Source organism: Hibiscus syriacus, unplaced genomic scaffold, assembly GCF_006381635.1.
Source record: "Hibiscus syriacus cultivar Baekdansim isolate YM2019G1 unplaced genomic scaffold, ASM638163v2 tig00003454_pilon, whole genome shotgun sequence".
NCBI classification, from domain to species: domain Eukaryota; kingdom Viridiplantae; phylum Streptophyta; class Magnoliopsida; order Malvales; family Malvaceae; genus Hibiscus; species Hibiscus syriacus.
In genome coordinates, this window is record NW_024061972.1 from 3,773,640 (window position 1) to 3,789,997 (window position 16,358).

General features: G+C 33.5%; 1 protein-coding gene across 1 annotated transcript; it reads right to left on the minus strand.

The window, feature by feature from the left end:
- Window positions 1-12,384: 12,384 nt before the first annotated feature.
- On the minus strand, window positions 12,385-15,303 carry LOC120177722 (the record flags this gene model as incomplete). Its single annotated transcript, XM_039183765.1, has 1 exon — window positions 12,385-15,303. A coding segment is annotated over exon 1 (2,919 nt), but the record flags the coding sequence as incomplete, so codon positions are not given.
- Window positions 15,304-16,358: the final 1,055 nt, after the last annotated feature.

Here is a 16,358-nt window from a genome sequence, read left to right on the forward strand (position 1 = left end):
ATTACCACTTTCATCAAGCTTATTCCTAAATACCCATCTAGTACCTACAGTAGATTTATTACTAGGCCTTTCAACTAATGTCCATACTTTACTTCTCTCAAATTGATTTAACTCTTCTTGCATAACCATAATCCAATTTTCATCTTTTAATGCTTCTTGAATATTCTTAGGCTCTATGCATTAGATAAATGCAACATAATTACATATATTTCTAAGAGAAGATCGAGTTGTTACCCCTTTGGATGGATCACCTATAATTTCATCATCCTTGACATTGTTGTATTCTCTTGGGTAAGATACTTCCCTTTCTTCAATTGTTAGATTCTCGAGAACATCTTGAGTTTCCTCATCTTTCAATTCTTATTTTGATGATGGTTCTCCAACGTCATGTGTATTTATAATACCTACATCATCATCAACACAAGAATCCTTCCTAGGAAGGGGATTATCATTGAAAACATGTATAGACTCTTCTACCACTAAAGTTCTTTTATTAAATACTCGATAAGCTTTAGAATTTAAGGAATAACCCAAAAAAAATTCCTTCATCACTTTTAGCATCAAATTTGCCAAGGTTGTCTTTACCGTTGTTTAAAACAAAACATTTACATCCAAAAGGATGAAAATAACTAATGTTAGGATTTTTATTTTTGAAAAGTTCATATGGATTTTTCTTTACAATTGGCCTAATCATTACTCGGTTTATAACATAACAAGCGGTATTTGAGGCTCCAACCCAAAAATATTTTGGCAAATTGTTTTCACAAAGCATGGTTCTAGCCATTTCTTCTAAAGTTCGATTTTTCCTATCAACAACTCCATTTTGTTGAGGGGTTCTAGGTGATGAAAACTTATGGCAAATCCCATTTGAATTACAAAAATCAGTATATCCAAGATTTTCAATTTCAGTACCATGACCACTCCTAACACTAGTTATGTAGTAACCTTTTTCGTTTTGGATTACTTTTGAAAATGTGATGAAATTTTCTAATGATTCATCTTTAGTACTTAAGAATAGAACCCAAGTATATCTAGAATAGTCATCTACCAATACAAAACAATATTGTTTTCCACCCAAGCTAATAGTCCTAATTGGCCCAAAAATATCTATATGGATCAATTGTAATACTCTACTAGTTGATACATCATTAATGGACTTAAAGGAAGCTCTTTTGTGTTTTCCTTTAGCACAAGCATCACAGATTTTATCTTTATCAAATTTTAGCTTTGGCAACCCTCTTACTAAATCTCCTTGAATTAGTCTTTGTAAAACACTCATGCTAGTATGTCCTAGTCTCATATGCCATAACCAACTATCATGTTAGTCAGTCATATTAATAGAATCTAAATGCACCATGTAAATGTTTCCTATTCTATGACCAACAAGCATAATCCGATTAGATGCAATGTCAACAATTTTACAACCATTTGTTTCAAATAAGACATTGTATCCTTTATCGCATAATTGACTATCACTCAATAGATTATGCTTTAACCCATTCACATATAATACGTTTTCTATTTTTATGGAAGAGGTATTACCTATAGTACCTATACCTTCAATGTAACCTTTTGAGTTGTCACCAAAGGTTACCACTCCTCCATTTTTGTCGTTAAGCTCTATAAACCAGCTCTAGTCTCCAGTCATATGTCTTGGGAATCCACTATCAAGGAACCATGAATTTGAACTTTTATTTTGCACCTTGTAGTCATGCTCCTTTTTCTACAAACATAAATTACTTTCTAATATTTGGTACCCAATTTCTTTTGGGTCCATATTCATTAGTTTCTAAAATTCTAGTCCCCTTGGGTATCTATTTGTGTAGGATATCCTTATCTTTAGTAGTAATGAGTTCTTTAGGAACCCATATACTTCTAACGATTTTACCATTAGAGGTTCTTTGGGGACCTCTATGATTGTAGTTTTTAAAACTTTTTCTAACAAAGTTGGATTTTGAACTTTCTTCATTTTCAAATCGTTTTGTTCCAACTTTATCAAAAGAAGCTTTAAGATCATCAATTTCTTTTTGATGATCATCGATGACCTTTGAAAGTAAATTATGCAAATCAAATATTTTCTTTTCAAACTCATTTAGTTTGATTTGCAATTCATTAATTTTACTTTCAAGATCATTATTGGTCTTGGATAAGAGATTATTTTCGTTTTTCAATTTTGAAATATCATTTTTGTATTTTAAAAGTAATTTCTCATAATCTAAAGCCAACCCAGTATATTTCTCTAACAGCTCATCAAAAGAATAATCTTCAAAATTAAATGAGGTAGAGGTTACCAGAGAATCCTCCTCGAAAGCCATCAAGCACAAATTTGCTACTTCTTGTTCTTCTTCATCGGAAGCTTCATCATCGCTCCATGTAGCCATGTGTGCCTTGTGCTTTTTCTTGGATTGACCATTTTTCTTTAATTGCGGGCAATTGTATTTGACATGCCCTGGCTTTTTGCATTCATAGCAAATGATCGGGTCTTTCTCATTTGGTTCATTCTTGAAGCCTTCATTACGTTTGAATTTTCTTCCTCTATTGGGCTTCATTAATTTTCTGAACCTTTTGGCAAATAATGTCATTTCCTCATCATCGCCATCTTCATCAGAATCACTCTCATCTTTTGTGGATTTGAGAGAAACTCCAACGTTGTTCTTCTTCTCTATCTCTTTCTTTGGCTCGTCCCTTTTCTTGAGGTCTTCCTCATCTTGAAGCATCATTTCATGCGTGAGGAGAGAACCAATAAGCTCATCGAGGGTTAAAGATTTTAAATTTTTAGCCTCGATAATAGTTGTCTTCTTTGATTGCCAAGCTTTTGGAAGAGAGTAAACTAACTTCCTCACAAGCTTCTCATTTGGAATGATCTCTCCATATGATTTGAGACCATTGACAATTACAGAAAATCTATCTGTCATAGCTTTGATGTCTTCATCCGATTTCTTCCTGAAATTTTCATAGCTATGAGTTATAAGACTAATTTTAGATTCTTTTACCTCGTTTGTGCTTTCATGAGTGACTTGTAGTTTATCCCATATCTCCTTGGTGGTTGTACAAGATGAAACTCTCACGTATTCATCTGGTCCAACAGCACAAAAAATTATATGGATAGCCTTTGAGTTGAGCTGGAACATTCTTGTCTCTCATTCACTCCATAATCTTGAATGAGTGGAAGGTATGATGTATCATTCTTCTATGATATGCCATGCTCCCATGTCACTTGCTTGAATGAAATACTTCATTCTATTCTTCCAATAAGCATAATTTGCTCCATTGAAAAAAGGAGGCTTGTTGACGGGCATTGAATCAAGATCGAAGTCGAAGTTTGAAGTGGAGACCATTAATGACTTGAATATCGATATAACTCTTCCCGAATTGACTCAAGATGTGGTTAAACCTTCAAATGAGTGTAGCTTTAATACCAATTATTGAGTTAATCGATCGATGAATCGTCCAAGAGGGGGTGATTGGCAATAAAAATTTTGATGGAATCTTTTGTAGAAAATTGAAAATATTTGCACAGCGATTTAGAGTGGTTCGAATTTCTCAACCAAAATCTACATCCACTACCTTAGCTATCCACACTAAGGATTTCCAACAAATTCACTAATTTTTTCTTTCTTTTGAGGACAAATAGTAACCTTACAACTCCCTCAAGAATTATACCCCAAATTCTTGAGAACACCCTCTCCCAAAGAGAAGAATACAAATTTCACAAACTTACAGAAAAACCTCACTAGGCAAGATGTTTACACAATTCTAGAAAAAAGAAAGAACACTCAAGAATAATGCGATTGAGTACAAGTAGTGTTCTTGAAAGCAAAAATGAATATTGAATTAAAAATTGGTTTGAATTGCTCAAACTTGATGTTTAAGGCTTTCTCTTTGTTTCTCTCACAATTCTTATTGATCAATGGCTTCAGAACTTGTTTAAATACACCTTGGATTGATTCTAGCCGTTGGGAATCATTTGGGTGATGTTAGAGCCATTGTAGTGTGAAAACTCTCTTGAAAAAGGCTGCTAGGAGCGTGGGGTATCTGTACACTCTCAATGGGTATCGGTACCTACAGTGTAAAATTCAAATATTTTGACCTTTAAATGAATAAGGGTATCGGTACCCATTGGGCATTCTATTTTTCTCAGAGCCAAAATTAACACAAGGGTATCGGTACCTCTAGGGGGTATCGGTACCCATTAGGCATTCTGTTTTTCTCAGAGCCAAAATTAGCACAAGGGTATCAGTACCTATGACTTAGGTATCAGTACCTCCTTATTTAAAGATCATTTTTGGCTCGATTAAGGCTTAAAATACTCTGTAATTTTTTTTTTCAAAAACATTTGAAGTATGAAACACAATTTTACACTTAAGTAAGGATTTAAAATTGACCTTTGAAAAACTTGGAGTAATATTTTGATATTCGAATAATTTTAATAGAATATACTTAAAAATAATTATAAAATCTTAAAATTCAATAATACCCAATTTATTATATTGAAACATCAACATGTTTTCAACAGAAACACTAAACTGAAAAAGGGATCCCTAAGTCTATAAATCCATGCAAAATCAAAACAAAAGGAGGTTAGATTGAAAGCAAAAAATACTTGTACTCTTAAAAGAAACATCAATAGAAGAGGTATTCTTTTACTACCTTTTTCGATTTTGGTCTTGTGTGTTTGCATGTTCAATTGTTTGGTCTTTTCTTTTTTGACTCGAAAAACCACCACGGATGAAGGAAGCCGATGATCAGAAGAGGATGATTGCGAAAGATCTTTGTTAGAACTTACTCTCCTCAAGGCTTTCCGATGAAAATAGTGGCGAGATTCTAAAAAAGGGAGAAAAGGGCTTTTGAAAGAAAAATGTTCGATTTCTCCTCCGATGAACAGTGGTCGGCGTCGGTCCACGATGGCCGACAAGGCAGAGCACGACCAGAATCTGGGTTTCCTACGAACCTTGGTTGAATGTTCTTCATATGTTGAAGAACATGGTCAGAGAAAATAGAAAATGATTTTTATCCATTTGAGTGGGGTTGTAAAAAATGAACTTTTTTTGTTGAAGTTTTGGCCTTTTTACTAACCCAAGGACCAGTTGTGAAGCCCTTAAGATCCACGCCTTTTTAATAGGTATGGTCAAACTACTATCTAAGTCCCTTAAACTTTTCTTGAAAATTCATTTTATTCATTTTTTACTTAATTTCACTAAGATTTCTTTTTAAATTCCTCTTGCACTTTGTTTTATTTTTAATTTTGTTCTTTTCTATTTCATGTTTCATTTAATCATATTTAAAATGCTATTTCACTTTACGAGATTTTGGCCTACAATAATTGCCTTTTTGAAAAACTTTAGGATGAATTTATTTCTTCTATTTCCGTAATTTCGTCATTTATTCTATGTTGACTTAATTTTCCTTGTCAAACTTTAATTCTTTCTCATTGTTTGTTCTTTAGTAAATAATTTCCTTTTTCATTTTACTATAATTCAATTACTTCTCATATTGTCCTTTCCTTTCTTTACTTTATTTTGCATCAAATTTTTTATTTTAATTTAGTTGATCTTTTCTTTACATTATTTTCTTCATTATTTCATGTTTTCTTAATATGCGTGATCTGCGTCCTTTGTTTGGTATGAATCTATTCCATTTATTTTTGGCATGCTATTCTTTTAATTTTATTTCTATTTATTTATTGGTATATATATATATATATATATATATATAGTTTTATGTATGTATTCCGTCCAAATTTGGAATTCTTTTAGTCTTTGGTTTTTAAGCTGTATTTCCTTAATTGATTCATAGGTTTAAGATACTTGATTTCAATTGGACCTCTAGAGTTTCTCTTAATTAGGTTTTCATTTAGATTGATTAGGATAACCTTCTAACCAATATCCGCTTACACTCGAGTTTTTTTATTGTCCGTTTAAAATGTTAAAATTTAACCTTTTTTGGTTCTTCTCTTTGATTTACTTGATATTTTATTTTACAATCTAACATCTTTTTGATTCTTTTAGGGGTATTGTTAATCGATCAAAGGTAAGTAATTCGGATCAAATTTTAATTTTTAATTTAACTTTTTATTTTCACGATTAAGACAACCGTGAAATTAAATTGGTACCAAAAGGGCAGTACAATGGTGCTAATCATTCCTTGAGTGTAATCGACTCCCGAACCTAATACATTTCTAGTAAAACGTGGATAAGATAAGACAATAAATTAAGGTATCCGATCAACCTAATTTAAATGATCGGTGGCGGCTCTAACACATTTATTTAAGTTGAATCCTAATTTTGAGCCCATCCAAGGGACCGTTACGACAGCTTGGCTACTCTGATGGGGACATGTAAGTGAGTCAGGTTAAAGTTAATTTTCGGTTGTCTTCTTAAGAGAAAATTGCAAGTTTAAATGTTAATTTAACTTTTTGATCCTTATTATTTACCTTTGATTATTATTTTTCAAATAAATAGTCGTACTGATGTTTTCTAATGATTTCATCTTTTCAAAAATTCATCTAAGACTCTATACCTGAGCTCCAAACTCTTTTGTAAGTGGGGGTGAAAGTGACTCCTTCGTGGGAATTTATTCTCCGTATAAGCCTAACAAGTAACTTTCGGGATTCATATACCTTATGTCTTCTTGTGAATTTATTCTCCGCACAGACATAAGGGAATGTTTCCTCTCGAGTTTAACTAGACCCTTTTAAGCTTGTAATGGGCTTAGGACTAAGGGTCTAGCAAGCCTAAGGGTGTACCAGCAAGGAGAACTCGGGTACCTTTTTATGACCTAAATGGGAGACTGCAAGGAATTAGAGCCCACCTCGAAACTCCATTTCAAAACCTAGGATGCTTGAGTTATTTCCTGTTTTATTTTCTTTTCAAAGTATGCGAACTAGAAAAATATGCGGTTAGGACTTGCTCAAAAATTAATATGCGGGATAGAAATAATGTCCGGGTAAGAATAAAAGCATGTGGGGTAGATATCATGTGAGGTATAAATTTTTACTTTCATTATTATTTTGATTGCTATTTTCATCTTACTAACTTGTTTTCCTTTTATTCTTTGTTTTCTCTTATTTTTTAATTCGCATCATTTTAAAAATAGGTGATTGTCGTAACCGGTTTTCGTCCGGGCACGAAATATTTATTTGGCGGGGAAATTGATGTGAATAAATAATTTTTTTAAAATAATTTGTGAGTCGCCATCGGCCTTTTGGATCAGGTAGGTCGAATACCTAAAAATTATTTTCTTTAAAGAGTTTTAAGAAAACATCAATAAAAAAATGAACTGATCTGCGTTTTATAACCAAAAATTCGTTCTTTTTAATAAAAAGGGATTCGTGGTCGGTTACGTTTAGGGAAGGATTAGCACCCCTACAACGCCCAAAATTGGTACTTTTAATTATAAATTGTCTCTTATTATTAAAATTTAAAAATTCAAAAATATATTTAATTTTTAATCTTATTATTTCAAAACTATATAAAATAGATTTATTTATTTAAAAATATCAGAAAAGAACTTCTAGGTACCTTAAGACAACTCTTTTCTTTGATATTGATAAATATTAATTTAAATAATATTGTTTAATTTTTAATTTTAAAATATCAGAATAGGACATCCAGTTGTATTAAGACTGTCCTTTTCTTCGATATTAAAAATAAATATTAAAATAATTTATTTAAAATAAATATTTATTTATTATATAACAACATTTAAATATATAAACAAGTAAAAATACAATTCTAACTATATATTTAAAAGCAATAAAAAATACTTAAAATAAATGACTAAAATATAGTGAAATTAAAATTGAAAAACCTAATTCATAATTAATCAGACTTACAGGGATTAAACATGCTATTTTCTTATTTAATAATTTAGTGACTAAAATAAAATTATCTAAAATTCGGATATTATAATAAAATAAATTAAAAATAAACTAAGGATTAAAATATTATTTATTAAAATTGAGGGATTAAATCTGTTATTTATCCTAAATATATTATTTTAATAAAAAGGACTAAAATAAATAAAATTACAATTTCAAGATCAAATTAAAAGTATTATAAATTCGATTTAGCGACTAAAATGTAAAGTTTACAAGTTTAGATGGCTGCGGAAATGATTTAACTATTCTTTAATTACACGAATAGCCCTCCCCAAAACGACGTCGTTTGGGAAGGGCTATTTAATTCCCAAGACAGCCGGCCCTTCGGGCCATCTCTTTCATTTTTCAATTTTCATTCTCTCTCTAACTGAGAGAGAATGAACAAAGCTCTCCCCTCTCTCTAGCTTCCCTCACCGGAGGGAAGCCGGTCACCGGACGACAACCGTCTGCCGCCGTGACCGTCACCGCCGGCCACCGCATCCGGTGGCCGGAAAATTTTATTTTTATACTATTGGATAGATCGGACCGTCCTAAGGACGGTCCCGGTGTTCTCTTCCCTTAAAAAGCTCTGAATCGGAGCGAATCTACAAAAATACCTTCGGCGTTTCGAAGGTTCTGGCGAGATCCGGTGGCGGTTGGGGTTCTCCGATGACAGTAAGTTTCTCTTCTTTCTTTTTCTTTTCTTTCTTTTCTTGGTTGCTGAATGTTTGACTGAGATCGTTGGTTTAGTAGTTTTTTTTTTCCTTTCTCTGTTTTTTTTTTCTGTCTTCCTTCTCTTCTTTCTGTCTCTCTTTTTTTTTCTGTCTCCCTTTTTTTTTCTTCAGGTTCGGGTGGTGGCTTTTATAGCCACCACCGTTGTAGCTGTCGGACCGGTCCGAAGAAGGGCTCTCGGTGAGTCACCGGACTACCAGTGGTGACTCACCCCGTAGCTATTGCGTGGACGGCTGGTGTTCTAGCTTCTGGAGTCTTCGGTTGGGACGTGGCAGCGGCGGAGGCGGCGAGAAAGTGTCGGCAGCCGCGTGGAAACGGGGGCGGCGCCGCGTGGCCCTAGGGTATCAAACCCTAGGGTTTCCCTCTGGAGCCATCTGGACCGTTGGATCTTGCCAGATCCAACGGCAGCAAGCTGAGGCGGCTGGTTTAGATTAGGGTTAGGAAACCCTAACTGGAAACCCAAATGTTTAGGGTTTCTGGTTTGATTTGGACCGGTTCTGGTTTGTTTGTAACTGGGCCGGTCCAGTTGTAATTGGTCTGTAATTATTATTTATATATATATGTTTAATATATATTTAATAATAATAATAATAATGATAATAATAATAATAATAATAATAATAATAATAATAGTAATAATAATAATAATAATAATAATAATAATATTAATAATAATAATATGGATAAAAAATTAATATCTTCAGCTGCCCCTCTTTGCTCATTCTTGTGTTAACAAGAATAGGGCAAAGATGAAAAGATAATAAAATTTTTTATCCATTTTGACTTTACTTTGATCATAATGGAGATATTGAATAAATTCTTCTCTCTCTCCAGATGAGTTCTTCTCATTATGAACTTTCTGCTGGGGATGATGATGACCTCCTTTTTTTCTGTGATAGAGTCATTCAAAAGGTTGAATAAGCTCATGATGAGTTCTTCTCATTATGAACTTTTTCTAGAAATGCTGATGCTAATCTATCTCCTTCTGCGATAGAATTATGCAAAAAGTTGAACAAGTTCTTCTTATTATGAACTTCTTCTTTCTTCTTCAGATGAGTTCTTCTCATTATGAACTTCTCCGGAAAAGATAATCCATCAATTGATGAATTCAGGTAAAAGGTAGAACAAATTCTTCTCATTATGAACTTTTTCTTCCTTCTTCAGATGAGTTCTTCTCATTATGAACTTTCTCTGGAAAAGATGATCCCTCAAATGATGGATTCAGGTAAAAGGTTGAACAAATTCTTCTCATTATGAACTTCTTCTTCCTTCTTTAGATGAGTTCTTCTTATTATGAACTTTCTCTGGAAAAGCTGATCCATCAAATGATGGATTCAGGTAAAAGGTTGAACAAATTCTTCTCATTATGAACTTCTTCTTCCTTCTTCAGATGAGTTCTTCTTATTATGAACTTTCTCTGGAAAAGCTGATCCATCAAATGATGGATTCAGGTAAAAGGTTGAACAAATTCTTCTCATTATGAACTTCTTCTTCCTTCTTCAGATGAGTTCTTCTCATTATGAACTTTCTCTGGAAAAGCTAACCTTTCAAATGATAGATTTGAATCTTTGCTAAAATCTTTGAAATTCCTGTTAAAAATTCAACAAGAATAAAAATGAATGAAAATGCACCTATTTTTGTAAACACCTAAAATATGATGCATGAATGTTAAGTTATTTGATTTCAGATTGGTGAATTGAATATTTCTTCAATTGTAAAAACCCAATAGATCTTTCTTTTTCAAATTAAAGAATATATTATCTTTGACAAATGTAGATGTAGATATAATGTCACAAAACCTCTTGAGAATAAAACTCAATAGTATAGGCTCTTGAAAAGCTTGCATTCAGGCAACATGTTGATTCTGATAACAATTCATCTGATTATGAAGTGACCTTTCAAGATGATTTCACAGATATCGATAGTTCTTCTAATACCGAGAAATCTTGAATTCTAATTCTGATGAGGAGAATAAACTGTTATACTTGACAAAAATGGGATTCTCATGGGCTGAAACTTCAATAGCCCTGGAGAAATGTGGTCCAGATTCATCAATTGCAGAATTGGCAAATTTTATATGTGCTGCTCAAATGACTAAGGCTGCTGATGCACTTCTTCTAGTAAAAAATAGGAAGTCATTATGCAATGATCCCAATTACAAGCAAAGGCGAAACTTGGGCTATGATTTTTGAAAAGGAAGAAGCAGAGGAAGCTTGAAAAGAAGCTTCTTAATGAAGATAATCATGCAGTTCATCTTTTAATTCCAATGATTGGTTCTGTAGTTCTTACCAGATCAAATAACTCAAAGAACACTTCCAGAAGATGCTATTGAGTATCCTTATTTTTACTATGAGCAAATTCATCTTCCAAACTCAATGCTTGATTCTGTCCAATCAGATCAGATAACTCAAAGAACACTTCCAGAAGATGCTATTGGCAAATTCATCTTCCAAATTCAATGCTTGATTCTGTCCAATCAGATCAGATAACTCAAAGAACACTTCCAGAAGATGCTATTGGCAAATTCATCTTCTAAACTCAATGATTGATTCTGTCCAACCAGATCAGATAACTCAAAGAACACTTCCAGAAGATGCTATTGGCAAATTCATTTGTTCTATTTAATGTTTGGACTGGGATATCACAGTACTTATTCGATGTAAAGCCAGAATTTGTAGATTCGAAGCATTTCCATGCTGCTACACTAAAAGGGGCTATATTCTTAATTCTGCCAATTAAGAACAGATTTTCTCTTATTCTACTTCCTCCATGTGTTGATGCTTTTCCATTGACAAAGAAATAATGGCTTTCATGGGATCCAAGAATAAAGTTGAACTGTTTATAAATATGTACAGGAAGTGCCAAATTGACAGAAAAGATCTGTAAGGCTCTTGAAGCTTATGACAATGAGCCACCTTCGAGTATCCAAAAGTATGTTCTTGATGAGTGCTGAAAATGGAATCTAGTATGGGTTGGAAGGAATAAAGTTGTTCCACTTAAACCTGATGAAGTGGAAATGCTTCTAGGTTTCCTTAAAAACCATACACAAGGATCTGTATAGAGACATGTTTCCCATTGATATCAATGTCTTGTTTCTTTTTGCTGGAATCAATGCTACAAAGGTTGCCTTCTATTGTCTTAGTATATCTTTGAAAACAGATGTGCAAGAACTGAATGGTGATCGGTTGGAGCAATTGATGAGTAGATTTGTCAAATTCGACCTTGTTGTCGGTTATATCTAGCATAACAACCTTATTGTTCAAGATGGTGATGATTTGCTTACTTTGTATTCCATGTATTTAAAAGTATTAACATAAAGTGATATTCAGAAATCTTTAAATTATTTCAAAATTATGTTAATTCATAGAAGAATAAATTGAATTTTCGAAAATAAATTGAATCTCAAATAAATTGGACTTGAAATATATAATTGTATTCAAAGTTATGGCAAGCATAAGAATGATAAAAATTCAAATGTCTCAACAAATTATAAGCATAAGTATTTCTAAATTAATCAAGTTGACACAATTTAGAGTAATGATGTAAGCTTTTGTCTGGAAGATCTCAAACGTTGTCGAAATGCTTGTAGATGTGAAGTTTCTTCCAAACTGTCAAAATCTTAAGAAAGTTCAATTGCCAGATGCCTAATATCAACCTGTATTTGAGCCGCCTTTTCAGGTTTTCAACTCAAATTCTCCCTTTGGTTACAAGATGCCCTTTGCGGGTTTTCACCTTGACCTTCCTTTTTCTTTTTTTTTTTTTTTTTTTTTTTTTTCTTTTCTTCAAGCATAATATTTCTTGACAGAATCTGAGTTTATTGGATTTCTCAGAATTTTTCCATCCATTTCTGCTAAGATTAATGCTCCTCCGGAAAAGGCCTTTTTCACAACGTATGGCCCTTCCCAATTAGGCATCCATTTCCCACGGAAATCTTTATGTATAGGCAGGATCTTTTTTAGTACTAGGTCACCCTCTTGGAATTCTCTTGGATGTACTTTTTTGTCATGAGACTTCATCATCCATTTTTGATACATCTGTCCATGGCAAATAGCTTTCAATCTTTTCTCCTCAATAAGGTTCAATTGATCAACTCTAGCTTGGATCCATTCAGATTCATCCAATTTTGTTTCTCTCAATATTCTAAGCGATGGAATCTCAACTTCAATTGGTAAGACTGCTTCCATCCCGTAGACTAAAGAAAACGGTGTTGCCCCAGTAGATGTTCGAACAGTAGTTCGGTATGCATATAAAGCAAAAGATAACTTCTCGTGCCAATCTTTGTAAGTTTCAGTAGTCTTTTTAATGATTCTCTTGATGTTCTTATTTGCTGCTTCAACTGCCCCATTCATTTTTGGACGATACGCCACTGAGTTTGAATGTTTGATCTTAAACTGTGCACAAAGTTCGGTCATCATTTTGTTGTTCAGGTTCAGAGCATTATCTGTAATGATCCTTTCTGGTAGACCATATCGGCAAACTATCTCTTTCTTTATGAATTTGCAGACTGTGGACCTCTTAATATTGGTGTATGAAGCAGCTTCAACCCATTTGGTAAAATAATCAATTGCCACAAGGATGAAACAATGTCCATTCGATGCTTTTGGTGTGATTGCTCCAATGACATCTATTCCCCACATAGAAAATGGCCAGGGTGCTGTCATTACATGTAAAGGAGATGGGGGTACATGAATCTTGTCTGCATATATCTGGCATTTATGACATTTCCTTGCATAATCAATGCAATCTGTGTACATAGTAGCCCAATAGTATCCATATCTCATTATTTTTCTGGCCATGGAAAGACCATTTGCATGTGTTCCACATATTCCACTATGTACTTCTTCAATGACGTTTCGAGCTTCGCTGGTATTTAAACATCTCAATAGCATTTGATCACTACTTCTTCTATACATAATCTCTCCATCAAGAAAATATCCAACAACCATTCTTCTCAAGGTTCTTTTATCAATTTCTGATGCATTTGGTGGATAACTTTGATTTTTGATATATTGCAGAATATCATGATACCATGGTTTACCATCTACCTCTTCTTCCACACTATAACAATGTGCAGGAATTTCATATACTTGCATTTTGATTGGCATCATATCAACCTTCTTAGTTGCTTGAAACATAGCAGCTAATGTAGCCAAAGCATCTGCCATTTGATTTTCTTCTCGAGGGAGATAATTGAAGGTAACTCTCTCAAATTCTTTTACTAATTCGAGGGTAAAATTTCTGTATTCCAACAATTTGGGATCTTTTGTTTCCCATTCTCCTCGCAATTGATACACCACCAAAGATGAATCTCCATATATCTTGAGAAATTTGATTTTTCTTTCTATAGCTGCTTTCAATCCCATGACACAAGCTTCATATTCCGCCATGTTATTGGTGCAAAAGAACTCCAGTCTACTTGTAAAGGGATAATAAACATCTTCTGGAGAAATTAACACTGCCCCAATTCCTCGTCCCAAAGCATTAGATGCTCCATCAAAATAAAGCTTCCAAGTTGCAAATTCATCATTTGTTCTGACTTCTTCATTCATGGATATGCACAACAGATCTTCATCGGGAAAATTAAAGTTCAAAGGCTGATAATCATTTGATACACGACTGGCCAGAAAATCAGCTATTACACTTCCTTTTATTGCTTTTTGGTTGACATATATAATATCAAACTCGGATAATAACATCTGCCATCTAGCCATTCTGCCTGTCAAAGCTGGTGATTCCATTAAGAATTTCAAAGGATCAAGTTTTGATATCAACCAAGTAGTATGGTATAACATATATTGTCTGAGTCTTCGAGTAGCCCACACCAGGGCACAACATAATTTTTGTATTGGTGGATATCGAACTTCACAATCAGTAAATTTCTTGCTCAGATAATAGATAGCTTTTTCTTTTCTTCCAGATTCATCATGCTGTCCTAATACACATCCCATCGAATTTTCGAAGACCGTCAAGTAGAGAATTAATGGTCTATCAGGCATTGGTGATACTAAAATTGGGGCATTGGATAAATATTTCTTAATAATATCCAAAGTTTCTTGACATTCTTCATTCCAGACTTCAGGATTGTTCTTTCGAAGTAATTTGAACACTGGATCACATTTGTCAGTTAATTGAGAAATGAACCGAGATATATAATTTAATCTTCCCAAAAAGCCTCGAACTTCTTTTTTTGTATTGGGTGGTGGAAGATCTTGAATTGCTTTGACTTTATCTGGATCAATCTCGATTCCTTTTTTGCTGACCACAAATCCCAAAAGTTTCCCAGAAGTTACCCCAAAAGTGCATTTTGCGGGGTTGAGCTTTAATTGATATCTCCTCAATCTCTGGAAAAGTTTCCTCAGATTTTGAATATGTTCTTCTTCAGTTCGGGATTTGGCAATCATGTCATCTACATATACTTCAATCTCTTTGTGCATCATGTCATGAAACAAAGTTACCATGGCTCTTTGATACGTTGCCCCTGCATTTTTCAATCCAAATGGCATCACTTTATAACAGAATGTGCCCCACATGGTTATAAATGTTGTTTTTTCCATGTCTTCAGGATTCATTTTTATCTGATTATATCCTGAAAATCCATCCATGAATGAAAACCATGCATGTCCTGCAGTATTGTCCACCAATGTGTCTATGTGGGGTAATGGAAAGCTATCTTTTGGACTAGCTTTGTTGAGATCTCTGTAATCCACACACATTCGAACTTTTCCATTTTTCTTTGGTACGGGAACAATGTTGGCTATCCATTCGGGGTATTTAGCTGCTTGTAGGAAACCTGCATTGATCTGTTTCATCATTTCCTCTTTGATCTGCAATAACATTTCTGGCCTCATTCATCTGAGCTTTTGTTGGACCGGTTTATATTCTGGATTTATTGGAAGCTTGTGTATTACTATATCTGTGCTTAAACCGGGCATATCTTGATAAGACCATACAAAGATATCTTTGAACTCTTGAAGGAGATTTATCAATTCTTGTTTTATCTGGACTGTCAGAGTGGTACCAATTTTCACCTCTTTTATTTCTTCATCTGTTCCCAAATTCATAGTCTCAACCTCTTCTTTGTGGGGTAGAATTTGTTTGTCATCTTTTTCTACCAATCTTAATAGTTCAGTAGGAATATCACATTCCAGTTCATCCTCACAACTATTGATTTCTTCCAGACATATATGATGCTCTAAATTTATCACTGGATTAAATTTAGGAATACACATGCTATTAACACGGTGACACCTGCAAATTTAAGTCGGACATATTTCCGAAAGAATATAGTAAATTTATGAAATGTAAAAATGTAATAAAATGTAAAGAATGATTGCCATCTGAAAATTTTAAAGAAAATTTCTTATATTTAACATAATTTCTTTTACAAGATAACAAAAAAAGTTTTCATATTTTTGAGCTAAACATAAAGATTAGTTCTGAATATTACTCTGTATTAATATTAAAAACTATAGGAAGATCTTCAGCGGTCCAATTGGTGAGTGTTTCTCCAGGAAAACATGGGCGAATCCTATCCAGGTACTTGCCAGTCTTGTTGTCATTCATGATCATGTTGACAAATAATCCATTTATAGCTTTTTCAACTATGTCTTGATCTTTCGTCAACTTTTCTTCTTTAAAGGCTTCAACAAGCTGCTGTTCTACATTAATAGTTCCCCCTGATCTGAATATGGTCTTCAACTGTGGGAATGACATGTGTTCCCAAAGGATTTCTCCCCCTTTCAATTTTGCCTTTCTGTCTTCACATCTT